Source organism: Mya arenaria, chromosome 6, assembly GCF_026914265.1.
Source record: "Mya arenaria isolate MELC-2E11 chromosome 6, ASM2691426v1".
NCBI classification, from domain to species: domain Eukaryota; kingdom Metazoa; phylum Mollusca; class Bivalvia; order Myida; family Myidae; genus Mya; species Mya arenaria.
This window is the reverse complement of record NC_069127.1, coordinates 51,029,703-51,057,442: the sequence shown is the minus strand read 5'-3', so window position 1 is coordinate 51,057,442 and position 27,740 is coordinate 51,029,703. Positions and strand designations below refer to the sequence as shown.

General features: G+C 35.3%; 1 protein-coding gene across 5 annotated transcripts; it reads right to left on the bottom strand.

Annotated features, from left to right (window-relative positions):
• Nucleotides 1–4,928: 4,928 nt before the first annotated feature.
• On the bottom strand, nucleotides 4,929–26,065 carry LOC128237185 (fibropellin-1-like; the record flags this gene model as incomplete). 5 transcript variants are annotated; one of them, XM_052952485.1, is given in 22 exon segments in its annotated part: nucleotides 4,929–6,153; nucleotides 6,647–6,829; nucleotides 7,647–7,670; nucleotides 7,913–8,008; nucleotides 9,121–9,224; nucleotides 9,481–9,654; nucleotides 10,373–10,546; nucleotides 11,068–11,241; nucleotides 11,974–12,123; nucleotides 12,462–12,632; nucleotides 17,247–17,360; nucleotides 17,956–18,126; nucleotides 19,551–19,685; nucleotides 20,071–20,184; nucleotides 20,642–20,755; nucleotides 21,561–21,674; nucleotides 22,496–22,609; nucleotides 22,963–23,073; nucleotides 23,847–23,960; nucleotides 24,544–24,657; nucleotides 24,921–25,034; nucleotides 25,952–26,065. In XM_052952485.1, coding segments are annotated over 22 exon segments (2,993 nt in total), but the record flags the coding sequence as incomplete, so codon positions are not given.
• Between the last annotated feature and the right edge of the window lie 1,675 nt (nucleotides 26,066–27,740).

Below are 27,740 nucleotides of genomic sequence, written 5' to 3'. Positions count from 1 at the left end.
TATTTCGAGAGTGAGGTCTTCAGATAGTAATTCCGAGAGTTTTTGTTCTAGTTTTTTAATATTTGTTTTGGAGCGGCTTTTTGACTGGGAATATTCTAAAGTGATAGCTCTAATTTTAATTTTTGACATTTCCCACCATTCACTGCAACTAGCATATGACGTTTTATTATGTGTCCATGATGACCAAAATGTTTTGATTAGAGAAGCATATTCTGTGTCGTTTAATAACCTTGTATTGAACATCCATAGTCCCGGCGACGAGCTACATTTTCGGTATTTATTTTAATTTCAATTGTATTGTGGTCTGTAAAAATGCAAGGTACAATTTTGCATTGTTCAATTTCGTCATCAATACTTTTTGAACTGAGAAAGAAGTCTATACGAGACTTTGCGTTATTTCTTATAAATGTGAAGCACTTGGTGCCCTGATTTCTTCGACGCCAAACGTCTTCTAAGTTAAGTTTATTGCACAGGGCTTTTAATTCTTGACACCCTTCATCTGCTTTTACATCGACAGTTGCAGCCCCTTTCCGATCGAGGCTATTATCGAAAGTACAGTTAAAATCGCCTCCAATAATATGGTTACACTTGTTTCCTAACGAGTGCTTTAATTTATTGAAAAAAAAATTTCCTATCATTGACGGCATTTGGCGTATATACATTAGTAAGTTGATAACACGAGCCTTCCGAGAGAGTGGCTCTTAACGATATTATTCTACCGTGCTCGTCATTATAGATACTATTTTCAACTATATGTAGGTCAATATTTTTTTTAATTAAAATTGCGACACCTCTTGATTGGCTACTGCCATTATTCCAAATAATATTTCCCTCCCATGATTTAGCCCATAGAGAAGCTTCGGATTCATTCGCACAGTGCGTTTCTTGCAAATATACAATATCATAAGACTTCTGCTTGAGATAGTGAAATATTTTCTCACGCTTAATTTTATTCCGTATTCCGTTAACATTCAATGAGCCTATGCGATAAGCCATTTAGTAATATAAGGGAATATCAAAGTTAATATATACTATCTAATTTGCCTTGCTTGGTGAGCCTATCATTAGACGGGGACGAATGAGAGTCTTGACTTCTTAGCCTCTTTGATCTGGGGGTGGCGAGATCAAGCTCGTCCGACATATCATCTACCAGAAAAGCGGCTAAGTTGTCGTAAAGACGCTCAGCGCCGACATTATTTACATGAATGCCAGAAGGGTCTTTTGCATCATACAGTGACTTCCCATTTTGTTGAAAGATTTCGTCGTTATCGACGTAGTGGTAACGTCTAGTGGAAATGCAATGCTGCAAGACCGCATTGTTTACAAATTTTGCGTTTTCATTGAAACGTTTGATCGGAGAACTTTTTCCAAGTCTCGGTATGATGCTAGAAAACCCTACACTAGCCTTAGGCCACCTGCCTTTAACAGACACGAGTGCATCAATGGCATTTTTAACAACTGTATCTCGTTTATCATGTTTCAGGTCATTGGTACCTAAGTGAACAGCCACTGAGTACACATTGCTTGGTGCTTGACTACTGTTCAATATACCTTCGATCTCATCTAGTTTCGATCCAGATTTCGATAAGTTCAAAACATTGCCGTCTTTTATGTTAAGTCGGCACGTGTTTGAGTCACCAATCACTAGTTTTGGTAGAGTCAGGAGATCTGTGTAAGAGCACTGACTTCCGGTTTCGCCAGGCTCCGCCCTCTGACTGTTTTCTGGTAGACTGTTTTCTGGTAATATGTTCTGGTTGCCTGTGGAGGGGCGTTCCCATCCCCGATTACCACGGTTGATGGAGCCTGTGTGACCCGCTGACGTGCACACTTCCGGTGTTGGCGTGAAGAGGTTGTCTGCAGCTGTGGTGGTTGTGGGGCCGGTGTTGTCTGTAGATTGACAATCTGGTAGGGGGTTACCATCCCCGCCGGCGTTGGAGTTTGGCCTCTTTGATGTGTAAGAGCCATCCTCCGATGAAGAGTCTGAATTCTCCGAAATTAAAGAGTCTCGACCCTCAATAATGTCTGCCATATAGTTCCCATATAGTTCTCTTGGGCACTTCATCTGGACATGACCTTCCTCGCCACAGAAACGACAGAGTACATCACGAGGACATTCACGTCGCTGATGGTTTCCATGGCAATTCCTAATATTTTGTGTGTCTGGTTTTTCTGTAATGTTGTTACACCGAAAATACGGGTGAGATGTGTCTCCGCAGTGGCGACACGGGGTTCTGTTGTTATCGGCGAATATTCGGATGGTGAACTGACCTATGTCGTCCTTTAACGGTAACACAGAGACACAGTTAATGATTTTTAAGTACCTGCTACCGTTGTCGATGTTTGTCCCTTTGATCTTTCCTCGGGCAACACTACCCGACACAATATCTCCATACTTGGACATGTGAGCGGTGATCATCGAATCCGGCATTTCGTACGGTGAATCTTTCACCGTTACGCTGGTTATCAGGTTTTCAACATCATGTATAGATATTAACCTATTTTTAATGTTAGTCGTCCCCAAAATTAACTTGTTTTTAACTTCAGTAGAAGTCAGTGTAATAATGCACTCTTTTTGCTTTATTTGGATTGATTTTATTTCGTTTCTGTTTAAAGTTTTTTCTAAACCTGCCAACACGTCGTTATGACTGATTCCTCTTAGATTATTTGTTGAAAATTTGACGGACAATGGTCTTGTAAGTAAGTCCGCCATTTTGGCCGCCTACCTGGGCACGACTTTGGCGTAGAGAAAACTATAAATCCGCTATCTACACACAGTTCACATAACGTGAAGCCCACTCAGGTAATCCAATTGCACTATGAATTGATTTTTGATAAAGATAATAATCCAGATTATTGTAAATCCAACTTTTTTCTATATTTTCGCAGAGCGAGAAAAAAACTGAACCTTCTCGCGGAATTTAGACAAACACTAAATGAAATGGAAATAAAACAAACGTTATTAGATATTTTAGATATTTTACGCTTATGAAGTTAACCACGATTGGCACGCGAGTCATTTAAAACACTTCATAATTACTCTTTTTTAGTGTAAGTCCATCTTTGCTATCTATACATTTTCTTGTTATTCATTTTGGGATAATTACATTACTAAAATGATTAAAGTCATTGTGTTTACTCACGTCAACCATATGCAGCTTTTACTGAATATAAAGCAAGTCTTTTATGTGGACACACTATGTGGCATATTGCCAAATAGCGTTACGGAGCATCTGCAAGCATTAAATTTTAACTCGTCGTCACTTTTTGCTTACCAAACTCACATTTTGCAGTTTCTGTCAAAAACGGTGAACACATTTTAAGCGAACTTATAACGTATAATACATATTTTATTTTCCCACGTTATTTATTTTAGTTTAAGTAATATTCATCATCCTGGGTAGAAACCAGTACCGGTGGTCATTCTGAAAGGCCATGAGTAAGAACCTCTAGTGGATACAGCCTTTTATAATACATATTTCCGACATTCCATACTGCCACCGATGCCAGCCATATTATTTGCTTATTACTAAATACGTCTCCTTACATGACTAGGTTTTGGCCGGTACCTGAGTAGATCTAAATTTCTCCGTTCCCATTAAGCTTCGCTTGACTGATAGGTTAGAATCTTCTTAATGTGTTCTTTTTATTGTAGACTGAGGCAAACTGACCGAGACGCCATTTTATCTTTTATTTTGACAGACAATTATCGAGTCTACAAACTGTACTAACGTTTGTCGTAAAGGTTAGTTCGCGGTGCTTTAAAGGGATTTGCTCATGTTTTTGTAAAATTCTCTTTTGTGTATGACGACATTAAGTCTGGCAAATTGTAAAGGCGTGGGTTCGCACTCAACTAAAATACTTTTTTGTACTTAAATTGTGTCTTTTTCTCTGCAATTTCGATATCATCAAGGGGTATAATGATAAAATAAATCTTTTAAGATGCATTACTGGGAAAACTTACTTTTGGTTTAAACAAACATTAGCGAGTCGCTAAAAGAATAAAATAAACGTGCATTTACTAGTTCGTGTTTATTCCGTGGCATATATGCGGGTACCTGCGACTAATTGACGATCCCCAATTCCAAGAACATAAAAAAAAACTACACCTGTTATCAGAAAGGTGATGACAGCGACTTAAGCAGCAGATGTGACTTATATGCCATTGTTTTACCCTTCAACGAACACGATTGGTTATTACTTTTGGCGTAGCCAGCAATATTGAATGGATGTCGAGGACATAAGGCGTTTACCTTAATTTACAAAATATTCGTCTTATCGAACAAATCATAATTTTCATATGCTTTTAAATTTTCCTTAAATATCCATCAAGTAAATGCTTTCCACAAATGGGGGATATACAATTGTACTTATCTTACTGAAAAAAAAATCGTATAACGCTACTGTCATTTTAAAGTCCGGTGTGCTAATGTCGAGTTAATTCTTTCGAAACGTAATTGATCTCTTGAAAACATGATTAACCTTTTTCTATTTCTATTTTCAGATAAACATCACTTATTTAATATTGCAATTGATTGGCATTATCTCAGGTAATCGTATTTAATTTCTGAGAAATGGGGTGTAAAGCCAGAGCAAGAATTTGGATTGAAACTAATCATAGTGCATTTTAATATGAAGCTTAACGGAAAAGGCATGTATTCAAAGAATCATTACGGCCGAACGCCATTCTGACGATAATACGCTTACTTTACCGGATATGCTTTTACTTGCCAAACCGGTAGTGGAATAGGAGGTCAGAAAATCGCACTAACATGATATATTTCTATATATTGGAAGTAAAAGTCAGATTTCTGTTTACTGAAAATCATACTTTCTACGCTTTTCCGGCTTCATCCCTCAATCGCAAGAATTTCAAACAAGGTACCAGAAAATATGTCCAGAATATATGCAGCATTAAATCAAGAAATTCGTAACAAACAAAAACATGTTTATTTGCATAACAATGCACACAATGAACAGAGCAGTTTATACACTCGAAAAACATTTCAAACAATGATCAATCATTATAGTGATTATTAAGTAAACAGTGTAAACACATCCTTTTATTTCAAATGTATAATTGGATACTTTAACCGTCCTTTTGGGAAATGCGTATACATTTTCTTCCTTCAGTATAAAACATTTAATCCATGAACAAATTAAAACACTGAATTTTACTACAAAACCTGTTCAAATTGATTATATCGAAACTACAGGGTCTATATTCACTTTCTAAATTTCAGACCCAGAGTCAGACAGCTGAATTCCTTAAAGATTAAAAATATCTATAATGTTACTAATTTCAGCATGAGGTGAGCATCTGATGTAGAACATATTTGTTATGAAAGGTACAGAAATAATGAATATATTTCGTCTGTGAAAGCAAATTAATAATTCCTAGTCCCAAACTTACACCTAAGACGTATTTGTGGGCCCAGTTTGACCATACCAGTTAAAAAAATAGAATATTATGCAGACGACACACTGAATAGGTTCAATCACCTATATTGTTATGAAAATACATTTTCTGTCATAAAAGGTATATTTATGAATTATGATCCATTGTTTCATTATAAATGAAAAACAAAAACATAAGTATATCCAATCAACGTCTAAGGACTTCTGTCAAAGTTGTTTTATTTAATGGTTTTATAGAGTTTGTTTAATAACCACAATTTCGTATTCTCTTAAAGTTGCTTCATAGCTTGTTTTGTTTTGCTGAAATTACTAGGTCATATAAAATCAACAGTACTCATTTATCATTTATAATTAATTGACACCAAACGACCTTTTAAACAACCCAATAACATATATCGAATGTTGCTGTTGTTGTTGTTTTACTATTCTAACTAAATTTTAGTGCCTTTTGTTTGGCTTATACGCCGGTGCAGCGCTCGTTGACCGGATCTTGGCATCCGCATGATTGCCTCCCTCATTCTCGGCCGACTGAAGAGTATCCTTGATATTTGCTGGTGGCGCCCTCATATGGAACCAGAACCGCCCTCTATCACCACTCTCCTCATCCTCATCTCCTTCGGGTTCCTCCTTGATCGGCTTAGCGTCTCGAGGAGTTTTGCTCATATGTGTGATATCGAGATCGTCCTCCTGTGACACGCTTTGGGACATGTATCCGTTGTCATTCGTTTTCTCGTCGTCCTTCGGAAGATTAAAACACAGAACATTTGTCTCTGGTATTGCTTTAAAAAGCAATACAAGCAAACAAGCAGGTTATATTTTCAGAAAGTGCTGGTGTGTTTTTGTGTAGTCAACATTGTCTAGTCAGTATAGCGATTGTTTAATTTTGAGATATTTTAGTTAGTGTTATAATGTTCTGTTTCTAATCGAACTGTATGATTTCAGTTGCATGACAAACATATTTTAATTATTCTAAACATATTCACATATATTGTAGTGTATAAGCAAAACCTATATATTTTTATTTGATACCTCATTCAGAGCTCTTTGCTTTATATTTCAATGTATAGCTCCAACCATTGCCAGATTTGCCTTTTATTTATATTTCTTTTCATCTATGTTATTAATAACAAAACTAATACACCACCTCTCGTCGTCTTCATGTTTGTACTATTGTCCGCTAATAGAGATCTCAATACATATTTTTATCATAGGTTTGCGTGTTTAAACTTACATGGTACAAAGACTTTTCGTCATCTTCTGGTCGGTTGTATTTTCCACCCTTGGAAAATATGTTGGAAAGGACAGAGTTGTCCATTTTCATAGTGGAGCGGTACACGACATTGGGCTCATCTGGGTGGGCAGGGGGAGGATGAGCACCCTCTGGCTTCACCTTTGCAAACTTCTGCTTTTTCAGCTAGAAGAAGAAATAACTAGAAAGTGTTGCAATAGCGCGCTTTTTTTGACATTATTTATTCTCATTTTACAAATTATGCATTTTAACATGAACTAAAACAATTTAGGGAGTAGCAGTTGACAAATACCAAATATATGGAACCTGTTTTCTTTCAGGAGCACACAATAAGTTGATGCCAAAACATGTTTTACTTCAATTATCGTGTTAAAATTATTTGACTTTAATTATCAAAACACATATGCATATAACTGCGATCAGCTAAGGTATTTGGGGGCTATTTAAACTGAACAATATGTGGCAACTAAGCAAGTAATCATAAAAAATAACAATAATAATTAAATAAATAATAAATATATGGGGCTTATATTTTCTGTTTGAACCAAAAGCATAGGTTTTGTTTAATGCATAACACTGAAATGAGTTAAACATGATAATGCATTAAATTAAAAAAAACACACACACAAAAAACGTCCAAACTAATACAGAAACACAAGAAGGTCAGTTTATGGTTAAAGGCCTAGTTTAAGGAATGTTTGGCATGACAATCTCCTGCTGTACATCTCCTGCTAATTGCACTGATGTCACAGTATGGGCCAATTTCGTGTGTATTTGTTTATTGGCTCAGGGCCATTTAGGGTCCATTTCTATACTAAAACCTCGAAAGCTGCACATCAAGATATTCAGATTGGTGATCTGATAAGACAATAAGGCAATCAAATTAAGATCAATACACAGAGTTTGTGTACAATACACGGTTAGGAGGGGGGTGACTTATAGAAAGATTAAACTAGGCCTTTAAGATCAGCTCAGAATTTACATTGGATTTGGTGAACGTCCGATTCTAATAAGTGAGGAAGAAATATAAGGCAATTGTTAACATGTTTTGTGATTAATTGACAAGGGTGAAAGTTTTGTTTGCCAATGGTTTTGTCCATGTTCATAGTGTTACATAAATTAACTAAAAATAAAAAGAAAAGTATTCCGGTAAAACATTTATTTCTTGAACGTCCAGTTGCACTACAAACGCGATCAACCCTGAAAATATACATTTAAAGTTTTAAGAAGCAAAAATGGAATTAATACCGATAGTAAGTTGCCGTCTGTAGGCGCTGCTCCTGATTTTCCTTCCTCCGTCAAAATATCCGGAAAGCCACCTTTATTTCCCCGCCCCGCCTTACCCTTTAAGAAAACCAAAGCCATTCAAAGATGAACGAAGAAAAGACAAATGGTGCATAGCAGCATATACCAGTGTGTGTATACCGCGTGATCAATTACGTCATAAATGCTACGTCGGAAGGCAATAATTTTACTTCAAATGAAGACTTCCAACAAAGATAACTTTAAATATTTTATTCATCATATTAAATAAAACATGGCGCAGTTAACGCCGCTTACATAGCCCTGCCTTTGGTCTTTTACTAGAGTTTGATTGAGAGTTTAGTTTCTGAAAAACACTTGGACAAACCATTTCACAAAACCGCCGCTTGATTAAGCACTGTCAAAACATTATTTTGAAAACAAATCACCTAATCAAATTCCGGTAATAAAATGGAGGCGTGCTTTAACCGGCATTGTCTGATCTTTGTTTCATTTAAAATGGTGAAAAAAAATCTTTGTTTTAAGTCATAATTTGAAATAAAAAGCTGCCTTTTAAAGTATTATTTGTGCCGTTATTTATCACGTGGTATACACACACTGTATACTGGTGTAAGCTAAGCTGGCCCCAATCCAGTAACAACTCATATTTTCAACTCAACAGTATAGGATCGTTCAAAATAATAAATGTTTTCCTATACTTCGCGTACTATTATGTATTATTTTGGTGAAACCATTGCTCAATTCTCCTAAGAAAAGCAATTCTAGAGCAAAATTGTACTTGAGAAACAACTTTAAAATGTTCAAAAGAAATCGAGTTTTATTTTTACTCAAAACTATTGCAACTCGTTGAAATCAACATAATCCATGAGGAAATGGCTTTTTATAAAGACTAGAACATATAAGAATTGCTGTTATTTTGTAAAACGAATACTTTTGCTTCAGAAATGTCTTAATTATGATGTGATATTGCCGACAGGAAGAAGCATGAATTCAAGTTGAACTTGTGTTATAATCATTCTGTCAATTGCGCAGCACCTTTAATATGAAATTTATTTATCTTATTGAAATGTTTAAAAATAACTTGTTTAGAACGGCCCAGAAGAAAAGAAGATTAAATAATTAAAGACAAACCCAATTAATAGTATTCAAACTATGTTAAAACATATGCTTTTTGAAGGAAGTATGGACTGTACCTTGAAGTATTTGTAATACAAGCAGAGTCCCACGATGAACATGTCAATAATAATCAGGATGACCATGATCACTCCAAAGGCGAGTATAATGTCCGGGAACATGGCTGAAATAAAATCAAGGACCATCATTACAATGGTGGTATTTAAGGTAGCACACCCCTATTGAAATATTTGTTATAAGTTTTCCATTAATAACAGTGGTTGGTTTCTTAATTAAGCGACATACTCCTTTTAAAGATAATTTCACAATGATAATAATCCATCATAATATTATAACTATAAATAAATACATGTTTATGCAAACGTATCACCCTCTTCTTCAATAAGTGTCTCTGTGCATATTTGTTAAAGTGTTCGTACCAAAGACACACGTTGGCTGTATGCCTCCCCAGACACCCGATGACTCGCACTTTACAACAGGGTCACCAACCAGAGCGTAGTTAGAGTTGCAGGCGAATGTGGCCAGAGATCCTTCATGACGGCCATAAGACATGTCCACTTTCCCGTTTACGATGTTGCCTAGCAAGGGACAATCTAACAAGGGAAGAAAATAGCATGATAACATTAATTTAATATTGGATCTCTGATCCAGGCGTTCCTTCGCACAAAAATGAAGCAATAAGTACAACATGGCGAGCTCAAGGCTACTATTTTTTTATTCACGATAAACAAATTTACATTTTCTTTCCATGTTTATCAGTAGGACACATTCTATCATAGTACGTGATTCTTTTTTCTGGACATTAACAATGAAGAAATGACTTTTTTCGCATGTTTCACTTATACGATACTAATTTGGATTTTAAAACCTATCACTATCAAATATATATAATAAACATGTTTAGTGGTTTTTTGATTGTAAACCAAAACCGATCAATTATGGTATTGAAATAACTCCTTAAAAACTCTCCATAGCTCAACCGATAATTAGATTGTTATTTTAAATAAGAACAAATAAAAAAGATAATTGAACACAATGGGCCGATTGTTTAGAACGTTGTTAGAGTTAACAATGTCGTTAACGCACTCATTGTTAAATTTAAAAAATTTACTTGTCTGGAATTTTAATGGGAACACTTGTGACCAACAGTTTTTCTGACATGATTTGAGACAACTGTTTCAGCTGTACTTGATAAATGTAAATATATGAGCACATTTTAAAATAGTTCACATTTAAAAGTTAGCAACGATCTCGTTAATCACGTTGTTAACTTTAACAAAATTCTGAACAATTGGCCTTATGTCAACTTACTGACGAGACAGGTTGGCTCAGTACCGCTCCATGTTGAGGCTGACTCGCAGATACGGAGAAACTGGCCAACCAATTCATAACCTTCTACACACGAGTAGTAGATCCTCTGGCCTACTGCAAGACCATCGCTTGTGTTCACATACCCGTTGAGTGGGATATTTGGTTCAGGGCATCCTTTATATAGTAAGAAACTCGTGAGGATGAGTTTGTATCTTACATTTAAAACTGAAGCATGAACACACAATGAAACAAGGAGTACATTATTTTATAAACTACTGGCAAATATTTCAATTTCAATACGAGTATGCACTTATAATTCGGTAAACAAATCTAATGTGCATCTGTACTTAGCACATGTAATGTAGTAAATATAAGCAACAAGGAGAGAGGTATACATGTTGTGACAAATAGCAGTTGTAGCAACAATGTTCTTATAAATCATAATCCGAAACAAATACATTTTAATAGCGAAATTTAATTTAAGAATAAAATCTTGGGGGACGGAAAAACAAGTAAGATGATCCCTTTGAAATTGTTTTATTTTTGAAAACCCATAAACACGTTTTTGGCATATCAAAAACTGTAAAAACACAAATTCTGGAAATGATGCGCAGGCCCGGGGCTGCAGTGTCCCCTTTTTCATATTAAAAGAGAGCCTAAGGCAAAGAGGATATGAATGTTAAATGTGCGTGTACCGAATGAGCAGACAGGTGGTGCTCCACTCCAATGGCCGTCAGACTGACAAGTACGGCGTTTGTCGCCCACAAGGCCGTATCCCGTGAAACACGTGTAGGTCGCAATTTGACCTTCAGCCGTCACATCAGGGTTAGATACTTCACCATCAGTTGGGTTTGGAAGCTGACCACAGTCTTAAATATGTCGTAGTGTACAATATATCCATTCATCTAATAGTTTCTTTACCAATACATCATCTCATTATTAATTTGAAATTTTGTCAAAACACTATCTTAATTAATAAATTTTGATTTACAAATACATTACCTCATTAGTTATTTTAAATTTACCAATGCATTCAATAATAAGTTATCTAAAATATACCAAAACATTGACATAACCGCATTAGTTACTTTCCAAAACATCATCTTAACATCATATTATTAGTTATTTGAAGTTTAACAAACCTTATACATTGAATATACCAATACATTATCTTATTAGTTATTTTTGATATACAAATACATTACTTCAATAGTTATTTGAAATTTACCAATACATTTACACTACCTCTTTAGATATTTGAAACTTACCAATACATTTACACTACCTCATTAGTTATTTGAAACTTACCAATACATGTACACTACCTCATTAGTTATTTGAAACTTACCAATACATTTACACTACTTCATTTGTTATTTGAAAGTTACCAATACATGTACACTACCTCATTAGTTATTTGAAATTTATCAATACATTTACACTACCTCATTAGTATTTTGAAACTTACCAATACTTTTACACTATCTCATTAGTTATTTGAAATCTACCAACACATTATCTAAGAGGAAGTCTGATCTATCAAAGAAGATGGAAAATATTTTGAAGGACTAAGTCTATGTTAGAGCGCCGACTATTCTAACCAGAAAGACATTCGTCAATGTTGGTGTCATACTGCTCCCCAGATGCCGCACACAGGCACTTGATTGAGCCCAGGCCATCATTTCTACACGTGGCACCCGTGGTGATACACTGTGCCGTCTCGAAACACACTTCATCGTAAGCAACGTTTACTGCAAAATAGTATCAGGAAACATGATTAAAACGAAAACCATTAAAATACATGTAATTCGTTTTATATAATTATACTCAATTTACATTGCACGAAACAGAGAAGAATACAGATAACCAACACTCATTTTATACAATAATTTTCCGTAACCACGTCATCTTGTTTTCACAAGTCAAGTACTGACATTTCATAATAATTGTAGTTTGCATATTCGTCTGTACTTTCAGAAATTTCGGTTTTATTTGACCTTTCTTGTAACACATTCGAAACATGAAATGTTCATGAATGTAAATCGAAGAGAATTCATACTACGAATTGTATTATCATTGTTCCTCTTACCCACGAAACAAATGCCATGCCTTGACCATGTTCCATCTGTTTGACATTCGCTTCTGGCAGAACCGCTCATCTGGTATCCATTGTCACATGTATACGTGGCTTCTGCACCGACCAGTGTCCCCTCGACGTAGTTTACGGCGCCGTTTGCAGTGGACGCAGGCACTCCACAATCTGTCGAAATATATCAATAATCATCATCCTACCTATCCTTTCGTATGTTATTTTCCTGACCACTATCTTGACACAAACAAAGTCATGTGAAAGTAAGATTGCCTTTGTATACCGCTCTGCCATTTTTTTTAAAGAAACCCCATTTTTTTAGCATATTGAGTTGCTATGAACTGCAAAAAGCAGAACCTTGTCTCAAAGTTTAGTTTGTGAACGATTGTGAAGACATTTATATAAACTTATGCAATGTCACTCTGGCAACATGTTACACGAGCGTGTGGTCTTGTGTTGTGGGGTAATGTTGTGGGGCAAACCGGAGAGCACGGCGAATACCCACTTGCCGGCTTGTTGACCACCGATCGGAATAACTACTACCATGACATAGTAAATATGCAAGTAAGCAAGCAATATGGCGGGATGGACTCTTGTAACTAAAGGCAGATATGTGGTTCGCATAGTGTTAGTGTGATGAAAATTAGAGGTGATGAGTTTTTTAAAGATAAATTGCTTTTTTGTTCGAGCAGTTATTTGATATGATGAGAGACAGACAAAAGTATTAATTCCGACTTGTACATAGTATGGCGTCAAAACACAATACACGTAGCTCATTATACATATCATTTTCATACAACATATTACAACACTATGTTTATCAATTACAGAAAGAATACGGTCGCGTGTCGAGTGAACCATTTATTGAACGTTTGATAAAGATTAGTAATAACGCAGATGCAGTGTTCAAACTATTGAATATCAAGTGTAAAAAAGTTAACACTACGATTCAAGTTTAGAAAAAAATAGTGTAATCATATACATTTCCAAATCGTATATTATTACATGCATATAAAATACTATTTTTCTATTAAATGAGTTTTCACTATCCGCGGCAGCCATACCCCGATTCCCTTGACTTATCCTATAACTATCCGGACTTTTCTTAATTCGCTGTCAATGTGAATTGACTGTATCCATTGCCGGTTTAGTTAACAAACCACATGTGCTAAATATAGCACAATAATTATAACACAAATTAAACATGTCTCGAAAACAAAAACCACTTCTACTTGTTGCGATTCTTGCAAATCCTCCGGCATGAACGAATGAAGCATAGGTCACGGTTAAATCAACTGTGAAATAAACAAATTAAGAAGAGTTCGACATTTTTATATATTTCTATTTTTTTTTTGAACATATTCATCATTATAGAGCTTAACATGATATCGTGCAAATGTAACATATTCCGATACAAATTGTTTTCAAAGATTAAGGGCATACATTTCTTCAACGCATGAAACACACACACATATATAAAATAAAGTCAATGATTGTTCAACCAATCATGTTAATGAAAAACAATTGACAGAAGGGAGAGGCAACCGAGTAGAACAAAAAATGGTACCAAGCCGGAGTTCAGTAGTTTAATAACTCTAATAAGATGTTTAGAAACGTTTAGAGATCATAAGATTGGTAACAATAATTTCATATGAAATATCCTTAAATTCATTGGTAATATTTTTACCAGTAAAAATGATTAAACTATAAATACGTTTATACATGATTGATGGAAATATGACTCATCTATTAAACAATGCTTCTGAATGAAAACATTTCGAAAACATATGACAGAGAAACAAATTACTCTAAACTGTCCTATCCTTGAGAATAATTCAATTGTCAAATGGGCTTTGCGAAATCACTAGCCCATGCAAATATATACGAGTTTGTATTTAAATTAATATGTTTCTTTACCACAAAACAAGACGTGTCACCCAATACTTAACTGTCCGGCTTGATGTATACAACTCCTCGATGCAATGCATGCAACAGCTTCACCATTTACCCTGAACTCTACACAAGTAATAAGTGATAACTTGGGATCGACCCCTACCGGAACTGTTGTGTTGCAAATCACTCTCCTTACACCTGTTGTGTTATCATATCTCCAAGGACAAAGGGCCAGGTTTTCTGGTAGGCAATTTGTGTCCGTATGTCCACATGCTTCTCTCTTCAGTCTTGTGTTCTGTGTAGATGTATGTGTGTTTGTATCCATCTGCGGTATACTTTCGATCGTGGAAGCCGAGTCGTCTATCTGGGGTATATTTTCGTTGATTGAAGCCGAGTAATCTATATGGGTATTATTTTCGTTCAAGGAAGCAGAGTCGTCTATTGTGGGTACTTTTTCGTTTATGGAAGGCGAGTCATTTATCTGGGGTATAATTTCGTTGATGGAAGCCGTCTCGTCTAACTGGGGTATTCTTTCGTTCATGGCAACTGAGTCTTCCATCTGGAGTATATTTTCGCTCATAGCAACCGACTCATCTGATGGTTGGTCATTGCCGAAGGATGTTGAACGACCTGTAAAAAGGCATTTATAAATACAAACAATGCTTTAACCTGTACCTTTTGTGAATTTAATTTTTGTTTTTTATTTGTAAAACTCGGTAATCTAATCTTTGCTACATACCATTGGAAAGATAAGATAAAACGTGATCAAAAAATTAGTTTCCCGATCAGAAATTAAATTTTTATCAGTAAAGACTTATTACCAAGTACATAACTATCAAATGTTATATAAATTCATACCTGAGTTGTGGTTGGATTTTCCGAATGGATTGGTTTTCTTGCCAGGCAATATAAAAGATTCAATTACGATCAAATTTCCGAGAAGTACAATAGTACATAAACAATACAGCGGTGTTTTAGTCATGGTTTTTATTTCACGTGAAATCTTTGCTGGGAAAATATCTATAATGTTTAAGAATACGAAAACGGGCTTTTAAATAGTTTGGAAATTTCAAATTTAGAGTTTTGGAAAAATCAATACAGCCCAATGAAAAGTTTAAGATAAACTTGGAGATCGATCGTCAAATAGAAAATACATTTGTTTTAAATCAAATAATACCCTACTTTTTATAATTTCCTTTTGATAGATCTATTTTTATAAACATCGGAAATAAATTGATTTGTTATATTCAGACGAGTTCAGTTTTTATCTGCGTATCATTGCGTTATCACAAGATAATGTAATTCATTAGTTATTTAACTTATTAATTATTACAATTTACCTGCGCCGTAATAGGTCAAGACTTATCAGACACTTTTAATTAGTTTAAACTGATTTTAATTGCGTTATTGCATAAACCATTTAACTTCCGAAAAACAAAATCTGGAGTACTATCATTTTTTCCTAAATCTTGGAAGAAACATAACGGAAAAGTGACTGAACAGGTTTTACAAAATTAGTGCCTCTCCATTTGTTATTTTGTACTCCAAGTTTATTGTTTTAAATTTTAAAACCGGACTGACCTTTACGATTGAACGAAGTTTAACTGAAATCATCAATTGAATGTATGCAGCTTGTTGGTAGTTGTACACTCCTCATAAAATATGATAATCAGTGAACATAAGGCTACCGCGTAGCTCAAGGGAATGCAGGTAAATCTGATATATAAGGCTTGTAATTCCTACAGTACGGTTAATACTGGAAAATATGATTATCAGTGAACATAAGGCTACCGCGTAGCTAAAGGGAATGCAGGTAAATCTGATATATAAGGCTTGTGATTCCTACAGCACGGTTAATACTGGAAAATATGATTATCAGTGAACATAAGGCTACCGCGTAGCTCAAGGGAATGCAGGTAAATCTGATATATAAGGCTTGTGATTCCTACAGCACGGTTAATACTGGTAAATATGATTATCAGTGAACATAAGGCTACCGCGTAGCTCAAGGGAATGCAGGTAAATCTGATATATAAGTATTTTGATTTCTACAGTACAGTTATTACTGGGAAATATGATAATCAGTGAGCAACATTTTTCCCAAATTTAACCGTACTATTGGAATCAAAAGCCTTATATATCAGATTAACCTGCATTCCGCGTAACTCAAGGAAACTCAAGGCTTTTGATTCCAATAGTACGGTTAATTTTGGGAAAAATGTTCCTCTTAGCGTACCATTTATAATCAGTTTATGAACACTTATTATCACTAAATAGAATAATGAGTTAACAAAACGCTATCATGTGACTCAAGGATATACAGGTTAATCGGAAAGATAGATGGTCACTCATTGCCGAACACATGCTTCTCTGAAATCAATGTATCACGACTTCGTTGAATCGTAAAGAAGTTCAAAGCTTGTGTGGCTGATGGAACTGCATGATAATCGAATATAAAGGCGTTTTTGCATTGCTGAACAAAAGCGAACAGAATTGATGTTTCTCTGAAACCCGCTTATTACGACTACGTTGAATCGTAAAGAATGTCAAAATGTGGCTGACGCAGTTGCAGGTTTATAGTTGGATAGATAGGTGGGTATGACCAATTAAAAATTGTCAATACTTTTTAAGTAAAGGACCAACGACTAAGGAAAGGGTAAATGACAAATATATACACGAAACAGTATACAGAAGAAGTTATCGCCAGTAAACATTGCTTTAATACACGCACGTTAAACCGAGAAATTGACACACGTGACACCAATCATTATCCAGCAAGGTAATATTCAAAAGACTAGCATACATTGTGTGATCTTATACGACAACAAGATGCAAATGAGGCTACAGTTAATAAAACAATTAAAATTACATGATAAAGAAAAGACTAAGTACCTCTTATACATGTGCTCCCACCGTATCCGGGATGGCACGTACACGTGAATCCGTTAAGTAGGTCAGCACATGTACCGCCATTGCTGCACGGGTTCGACGCACACTCGTTCACCTCTGTAAAATAAAACAATAGCTTCAGGGCCTTCCACAGCGCAAAAGAGGGTGGGGTAGGAGAATAATTAAAATGTCTCAAAAGATCATGTTTAGTTAGTTTTAGGGACGAATCTTTTCCAGGAGAATAACATACATCCTTTGCAACATCTTTCGGTGTAAAAAGGAAATTGAGCAGTTTTTACGAAATAAGATTTTATCAGATTTTGGATAAAAATAAGATTTACATTTTTTTTCGAAAAGTCTGTCGACAATATAAATCCATTTTGGTGACAAAATGTTCTACACTGCTTTATTAACAATATCTTGTGGTTTATAGATGATATCTTTTTAAATAAGAAAGATGGACTAATGCAAAACAGTAGATAAAAATCATTAGAAAAATGCAAATATCATTTTTAAGATAACTTAAATCACCAACATGCCATAAGAAATTGTTTATCTGGAAGTATTGAATAGTTTGACATTGAAACTTATTTATTTTGTATAAAGACATTTTCCCCGAAAAAGTAAATTATTTTTTATTGATTTGATGTTCATGGATGTATTTCGGTCTGAATGTGAATAAATATTTGACTAAATAAATATTTGTTCTAACCATCACAAGTTGGAGCCGTTCCACTCCATGTCCCGTCATTTTTACACGTAAGAGAGGATGCGCCGTTCCGAAGGTAGCCCGTATCGCACGTGAAGACCACAATGTCATTGTAGGACGTTCCGTCCGCGTGGTCAACAGCGCCGTTATCAGGAGGAGGCAGATTACCACAATCTATTAATACGTACATGGAAGAACTATACATTTATGATAATATGCTTAGATAAAAAGGATACAAAATGGCTTATATTTACGTCGATAGCATTTCTACGGATATCCATTCCAGAAGTTTTTATCAGCTTTCTTCTGTCATATAAAACAGAAGACACATGTACAGTAGACACCCGTTGAGTCAATATCCCAGAGTCCGGCCTAAATACTTTGAGCCTCGCGAATATCAACCTAAGCGAGAATGCTTACGAAGAGTAACACCGAATCGGTCCTTAACCGAGGAAATCGGTCCTTAACCGAGGAAATCGGGCCAAACTATATCGACTGAATGGGTTTCGAATGCATTTTTCTAAAGACAAAATATACTGCCACAAGCTTCAAAGTCACACATTTAAACGTATCTACGTTATATATAATTGTATTCAAAATAACATCAGTGGACGTATACATGTTTCTCTTCATTAATAATATAATACAATCTTATTATGTCATGTGTTTCCATTCCGGAAGGAAAAGTCCGACCCGAGGGCACCTGGGTTGCCAGGGAACGAGGCTTGTCTACGCAGCGTTGCTCGAGGGTTGGATTTTCTATCCGGACCGGACACATATTATTGATGTTTATCTTGCATTTCTTAAATTGTTTTTTTTTGTGAAAAAAAAAGGATGATGTTTACTGACGTCATGACGCGAAGTAATTTATATATGCTGCATATGTCAAGACTTTCGTTCAAGATAACGCCTTTTGTTTTGTCAACTGTTTATGGAAAATGTCTATTGACATTTCAAAATTATGCTTACATAAAGTTTATGTTAAAAGTAATAAAATGCCATGTCGAAGAAAGAAAGATTTGTCATATATCCCAACCATAAAGCATCAGCTTGGTTCAAATCTTTTCAAAAAATATCTTTAGTGCTCGAAAATATATTTTGTTCAATGGGAAAGCATAGTTTGCTATAAAGATTTTTTGCAGTCATCTTTATTGATGTAAGTCAGATGGGGCCATCTTATATGGGTATCTTACGAGCGCTTCTTGGAGTCAATATTCATGAGAAGTGATAATAAATATTTTGAAACTGATAACTGTCTTGATTAGTTAAGGTAATGTGTATTGGATTTTGGAAATAAACTTTTTTATTCAATGTGGGTTACATACTAAATTATCACTTGAATCGGTAGATTTAATCTGAGGCTGGGTAACTAGACTAGACTAGACTACATATTATCGTAAACACCTAGCTCGTAAGTGGGTTATAAACATGCCTTTATCAAAAAAATGTTGTACTAATTTTTGGTAAATGTATACCTAAATCCTTTAAAATAATTACCAGGAACAAAATAATCAATACATTGGACAATGATGGATATCATCAAAAACATTACATCAAAAAGGATTTGTGCATATCATTTGAACACGAAAACAATATACCAATAGCTGAGCAGGTGTCGGCTGTAGCCTGTAGGTACCCGGCACTACATACGCACACCGCGGCACCACTGCATTCAGCATTCGCTATGTTGGCGCATATATCAACACGCTGAAAACACGAGTCTCCTAGCACCGCTGTTGCGGAAAAAAGAAAATAATAAATAGTAAAGAAAAGCCAAGCATGCTTAAAAATTATTTCCCTATTTCATTGGCCATAACCGATAAGATGCATTCTTACTCGACTGCGCCCGACCGACAAGATGCATTCTTACTCGACTGAGCACGACCGATAAGATGCATTCTTACTTGACCGAGCCGACCGATAAGATGCATTCTTACTCGACTGAGCCCGACTCTTGAAGAGTGGTAATTTATTTTCAAATATAAACATTACTATTTGCTCCGATTATGAGATATTCATAACTGAAAAATGGTTCGAGTCTACTTGAAGCATGTTGCATCAGACAGCAGAACGTCTTCATTTTTTACATACAAATCACTATGTTTCTTTTCGCGTTACCTGGTCTGCAGTTGTCTCCAGTATGGCCGACGGTACAAGTGCAGGTGGCGCTGTTCACTCCATCTATACATGTCCCACCGTTCAAACACGGGTTTGGGGAGCAGTCGTTAATATCTAAAATACAAAACATATAATTATATATATATAATGCATAAAAATGACTGTGCATCGTGCATTGAAATCCCTTATCATATGTTCTTGTTTTGGTTAACGTTACAATTATATCAATCATGTACAGCAAGTGAGTGTTCTTCATGGAAAAAATAGAGGAAACATGCGATGTACCTTACAAGCAATGGTCAGTGAAATTTCAACGCCATTGGAGGAACTCAGAATACAATTGCTCATTTTTCAAACTATATGAGATGTTATCTTTTTTAAACAAAGGAAGAATAAAGCAACTGAGTAAATTGAGCAAACACATTGATAAGCATCAAGCCAAGGTTATATTGGAACTACATGTGCCGGTGAACCCCGGCCCGCAGCAACAATTAATGCCGTCCATACCAAAAGCTTCATATGTATATACCGATATATACTTTATGTTTTTTAAAAAAATAATTCAACTTACTAGTGGAGCACCATGTGCCAGTGAAACCCTGGACACAATCACACACATATCCGTTCACACCGTCCATACAGGTAGCATCGTTTCGACAAGGAGAACTTGCGCATTCGTTGATATCTGTAAGCACAAGTAAATCATTGTCGATGCCTATTCATATAATTTAATAATGTGTTTTTTAATATAAAAATAGTTTTAAAGTAACACTTTTGGTTACTTCAATATCACCACAATGATTTAACTAATTCAGATAAATATCATTTGTAACGTAAAAAGGTCTCAACGATAAATATTAGCAGTGTGTAAAATACTGCTCCTCTTTATAGTTTGTGTAATATAACATCAATTTCTCAGTAACCTCCCTTTGTAGTGTGTACTAAAAACTAAGCCTGGTTCATATGGTTTCCGCCCTTTTTCTGATAAGAGTGCAACATTAACAACAATTGTCTTATATTTGCGAAACCTCGAATCGAGATTCATAGAAAACCCCAGTATATCATAAGGTACATAAAAATAAGCATTCGGTAACAATCACGCCACATGTAGCGCGATGCTAACCCGTATTTGATATTATAATGTTAGCTCCCTTACAATGTGTTTTACAGAAATATGATTAACCTGGGGCGTACTTGTAAGCATCCATACTCGGCAACCATGGCGATATATGCATCTTAACTCTCATGTTCATCCAGAGGCGCATACTCTGATGTTCATGTCAACCGTTTTTACATATTAAGTTAGTTTTTACCCCGTACTGGATACAACTATGCAATAATGGTGACTCTCTTGTTTTTCAAATCGCCTGTACATCCAGAGCGGTCAGCAACTTGAACTCGGCCCCATAACGACACTAGAAGCCCCCTTTGACAGTGTTAACTTTCTAGCCCGTATAAATAAATGAATAAATAAATATTATATCACTTACTTGTTTCACAAAAATCTCCCGTATACCCAGCGGCACACAAGCATGTATATTCGGCAACCCTATCGACACATGTAGCACCATTCTGACACAAGCTAGCAGTGCATTCGTTTATATCTAAAATATTTCAAAGGCATGCCTGTAAAACCAATGGCATGACAAAGGACCACCATGATATAAATAGACAGAACTGTTAAACCAATGACATGACACCGGGTCACCCTGATATAAATAGACAAAAAGGTTAAATCAATGACATGACACCGGACCACCCCGACGTAACACAGGAACTCCCTGGTATAAATAGACATAACCGTTCGAACAATGTCATACGACAGGAACTCCGTGATATAAATCGTCATAACCGTTAGAACAATGACATCACACAGGAGCTCCCTGCTATAAATAGACATAACCGTTAGAACAATGACATACAACAGGAACTCCCTGATATAAATAGACATAACCGTTAGAACATTGACATACAACAGGAACATCCTGAACTAAATAGACATAACCGTTAGAACAATGACATAACACAAGAACTCCCTGATATAAATAGACATAACCGTTCGAACAACGACATTACACATGATCTCACTGATATTAATAGTCATAACCGTTAGAACAATGACATTACACATGATCTCACTGATATTAATAGTCATAACCGTTAGAACAATGACATTACACATGAACTCACTGATATAATAAGACATTACTGTTTAACCAATGCCATTACTCCGGACCACCAAATATAGATTGTCAAAACGGTTAGAAAAATTACTTGACACATTATCACCATGATATAAATAATCTTAACAACCCAATGTCTCAAAGAGTCTTCAATCAAGAGTGTCAATCTTAATTTAAGGTTAATAAAATAGTAATGATATTCATACATTTGAATTATTTTGTTAAAAGGCGTAAACACTAACCGTCTGCACACTGAATTCCGGTGTAGCCAGCGGCACAGTTGCACTTGAACTGATTGACCAAATTCACGCAAGTTCCTTCGTTTTCACATGGCAGCGATAAACATTCATCTATTTCTGTAATATGGATATCTATATATGAATAAATGCGTGTCTTATAAACAAGAAGAGATTTATGTTTGTCTGGGATGGGGGCGACTGCTCAAATCAGAATGTATTTGCCAAGGTATGGACTTGTAGAGCAGAATGTGGTGAGTTTAAAGTGACACTCTTATTCAAAATCAATAAAACACATGTATAACAAACATAAATTTTGAGTGATAAACCTTTAAGTACTAACTCAATAATGCATTTATGGAAAATATTCATTACTTTTTACAAGATTGAAACCGTGTATTTAATAGTAGAAAGCGCAAAAATATCAAATGATTGGTGAAAGATTTACTGTGTATTGTTTTTGTTACAGTTACCCGTGCTGCAGTCAGCTCCTGTATAACCCGCGTTGCATGCGCAAGAGAAATCATTAACCAGGTCCGTACACACGCCCTGACCGCAAATGGTGTTGCTGCAGTCGTCAATATCTACAACAATTCATTTTCTATCAAAATGACATTCTACAATAGCTATTGGCAATATTGAATGAAGTTGCATAGGTATAATAAAGGTTAAACTGTGTAAACATTTGTCTAACTCACCACCTGGAAGATAACTATCGAAATATTATTCTATTTGTTTAAAATATTGTTTTAAATATTATTATACGTGTTTAATATATTGAAAATGCCTACAAAGATAAGCGATTTCAACAATTAATTTATATCATAACCTTACAAATCGGCTGTATTTGCTTTGAAAATGTTAAACACATGATATGATTTTCGTGGAATGAATTACATGTTTTCCAAATTTGTTACGATGTAAACTTACATTGAACAAAAATATTATATAGAGTAAAGGAATGATGAAATACTTTGGAAGAGTTACAAACGAAGAAACAGACGAAGTGAAACTGAACGTTGCCAGAAATGACTTAACACCAGGTTCTAAAAAAATCAAAATTAGATGATCTTAAAACATTTAAGTATATGAAAGCACAAGGCTACACATGGTGGTCCCCATGATGACAGACTTGTGCTTTGAAAGCAGGACAGCATGCGGCAACATTCTAGAACTTTTTGGCGAGGATGTGGGTTAGAAATCACCCAGGGATACTTTTATACGGCCTCTCAAGATAGACACAAGTACTAGTGTGTCCCCTAAAAACTCGAGAGCGATTCGATTATCTATCAGGTTTCGTCACATTCACGCTTAACTAAATAAGTAACTTACTATTCAGTTAGCTATCTTTACTTACTTGTCTCACAGTTTGATCCTGTGAACCCTGTCAGGCAGTTACACGTGTACCTGTTTTCTCCGTCCACGCATGCACCATTATTGACACACGGGTTGGACGAGCACTCGTTGATATCTGTCATAAGAAACAAATAGGATTTATTTCTACTTCTTATGAACCAAGGATCTTAAAATTTTGAAACATTAAATAATTGTGGCTTATGCGTCACTCCAAACCACCAATAGGCGGGCTCACAAAGAATCATTACATGTAAAGTTTGGTATTTAGTTAACTTCAACCTGCCAATTTCATTTGTAGGTTTGTATATCGCTCGCAACATCAATGCGGAGACAATCGAAACTCTTTGAAGAATGAAGAGATAAAAGTGATTTTTCGAGGCGGTACAAATTGATTATCTCGGTAAAAAATGACATTGTGACCGTGCGTTGTTAAACAGTTTGTTAAGTTTTTTTGCAAACAGCAGAATAATTACATAAGCAAAGAACAAGAAAATCAAAGCGCAGACGAAATTGATCATAAATTATGCATGCCTTACATGTGTCTAATATAAAGAATACTTCAAGATATTTAATGAACAATTTAGATCCTTTAAAATGATCTTAAAAGGCAAGAGTCAAGTGAATATATTGCCCAAATTCTTATGAACAGACAATATATACGGAACAGAACCATTTAAGAACATTAACTCAATACACACCTTCTTGACAGAACTGGCCCGCGAAGCCCTGCAAACAAGTGCATGTGTATCCACCAACGCCGTCCACGCAAATGCCCTGATTAAGGCAAGAATTACCCACGCAGTCGTTCGTGTCTGGTTGATGAATTACATACATTCATATATTTACATAAATATCTCCATCTCCGATTTTCACTGTTTAATTAAAATTGATGTATATAATTGAGCTTATTAAAAAGCTCGTAATATAAAACTTTACTTCAAACCTATGGCCCAAATACTTCAAAAGCTCGTTATCGCAAGAAATGCTTTGAACCATTGCAATCGGATTTTTAAAACTGAATACTTTTGTGTTCATTATTGATTGGTAATGCGAAAAAATAATACAAAATACTAACTATTTTGGCAAAACGTGCCCTCGAACCCTCCTGCGCATTCGCATGTGTAGGTACCCGCCGTACTGACACACGTACCACTGTTTTCACAAGTGATTCCTACACAGGCGTTCACCTCTAGTGAAGGAAAAAATAGTGTCGTTACAAACACTTCATCAAGATATAATATGCAGTTGGAAGTTACGATGAACGAAATATGTAATGGATCAATTTTGTTTGAATTAAACACTAAAATTATGTGTTGGCCGATTTTTTATGCGGGTTCTGGTGCATGCTGCCTGGACCCTCTTTCAGCTGGTTGGTTGGATATGCATTTTGGGGTTTATTTCCTAACAGTCAATATATTTACAACGATGCTCTTACATCTTAAATTAAAACCTTAAATTTATGTTTTGCATTTTTACTTTCGATTCAAAGGCTGCTTTTGTGAGTTCCTTTGTTTAGATTTAGAAATGAAAAACATAAATATCTGGTTGCATTTGGTCTTTAAAACCTTTTATAACCTGACTTCCGAGAAAACAAAAAAATGTTCCTTTAAAGTTTTTGTTCAATTAAAACTTTTGAAGTAACTGTTGTGTAATTGATATGGTCCCCACCTGCCATAAGGACTTTCTTTTCCGTAATTTTATTATAATTTTGTATTCATATTTTACATTTTTATCATTACAGTTAGAAATAAATGTCATATCTTATCTTATCACTTTGATATGTATTTCATTTTGTTTGTTTGAATACATCAAACACCCAGCTAAGGTTTCCTTTACAAAAACATATTTTTTTATAACGCTGATATCATTTTTGATCATTCTTGAATTAATGACCTAACTTTTGGAATTTCTGACATGTACATCCCTAGCTGACCAGCCCCTGTTTGTTTTTAACCACAGTGCCAAAGTAGGTTGTATTCCAATATTCCTCTTGGCTTCTGTATTAGACAAAGCTACAACAATCTTTCTCCAGTGTCCTTCAAGCATTTTAGCATATCAAGTTGTTCGTATATTTTAATACGTGCATACTAACGAATGAGGTTTTACCATTCTGACAAAGTACTCCTTCGAAACCCTGCGAACAAGTACACGTGTAGCCGGCTATTCCATCCACACAAATAGCACTGTTCAGGCAAGGATTTGAGAGGCACTCGTCAAGTTCTAAAATGGCAAAATACGGAAAAGGACATAAATCATGTTTACATATACCATCAATTAAAAAAATCCAATGCTTGGTATTAGTGGACGTAGTGAACTGATTTCTATTCGTATTAAATATAATTATTATATTTAGACATTTTCAGTGTCTCCATTCAGTAAATTTGTCAATTATTTTTACAATCGAATCAAAACACTCAGATTCTACTCTTATTTAAGGTAAATATAAAATAAGCTGTTTATTGAATAAGATCCGATTTGATTTTTGCGTATTCCTGATGTTCTCCCTGGCCCTTCCGTGGTATGGTGCTTCGTGGTATAAGGTCCAAAGTGTTTGATATGTTAACTTTAAGGTTCTTTCATTATAATCCTCATTGCATACCTCACTTTGAAATTAAAGGTGTGTGTACTGACTGTTGTGTTTGTTTTAGTGTTTTCTCGTAAAGGTGTACACTGTAGGTTCATGCATTGTTATGTTTTACCCATAAAGGTGTAAACTGTAGGTTCATGCATTGTTATGTTTTACCCATAAAGGTGTACACTGTAGGTTCATGCATTGTTATGTTTTACTCATAAAGGTGTAAACTGTAGGTTAATGCATTGTTATGTTTTACCCATAAAGGTGTAAACTGTAGGTTAATGCATTGTTATGTTTTACCCATAAAGGTGTAAACTGTAGGTTCATGCATTGTTATGTTTTACTCATAAAGGTGTAAACTCTAGGTAAATGCATTGTTATGTTTTACTCATAAAGGTGTAAACTGTAGGTTAATGCATTGTTATGTTTTACCCATAAAGGTGTAAACTGTAGGTTAATGCATTGTTATGTTTTACCCATAAAGGTGTACACGGTAGGTTCATGCATTGTTATGTTTTACTCGTAAAGGTGTACACTATAGGTCATGCATTGTTATGTTTTACTCATAAAGGTGTAAACTCTAGGTAAATGCATTGTTATGTTTTACTCGTAAAGGTGTACACTGTAGGTTGATGCATTGTTATGTTTTACTCATAGAGATGTACACTGTAGGTTGATGCATTGTTATGTTTTACTCATAAAGGTGTACACTGTAGGTTCATGCCTTGTTATGTTTTACTCATAAAGGTGTACACTGTAGGTTCATGCATTGTTATGTTTTACTCATAAAGGTGTACACTGTAGGTTGATGCATTGTTATGTTTTACTCATAGAGATGTACACTGTAGGTTGATGCATTGTTATGTTTTACTCGTAGAGGTGTACACTGTAGGTTGATGCATTGTTATGTTTTACTCGTAGAGGTGTACACTGTAGGTTGATGCATTGTTATGTTTTACTCATAGAGGTGTACACTGAAGGTTGATGCATTGTTATGTTTTACTCATAAAGGTGTAAACTGTAGGTTGATGCATTGTTATGTTTTACTCATAAAGGTGTACACTGTAGGTTGATGCATTGTTATGTTTTACTCATAAAGGTGTACACTGTAGGTTGATGCATTGTTATGTTTTACTCATAAAGGTGTACACTGTAGGTTGATGCATTGTTATGTTTTACTCATAAAGGTGTACACTGTAGGTTCATGCATTGTTATGTTTTACTCATAAAGGTGTACACTGTAGGTCGGTGCATTGTTATGTTTTACTCATAGAGATGTACACTGTAGGTGGATGCATTGTTATGTTTTACTCATAGAGA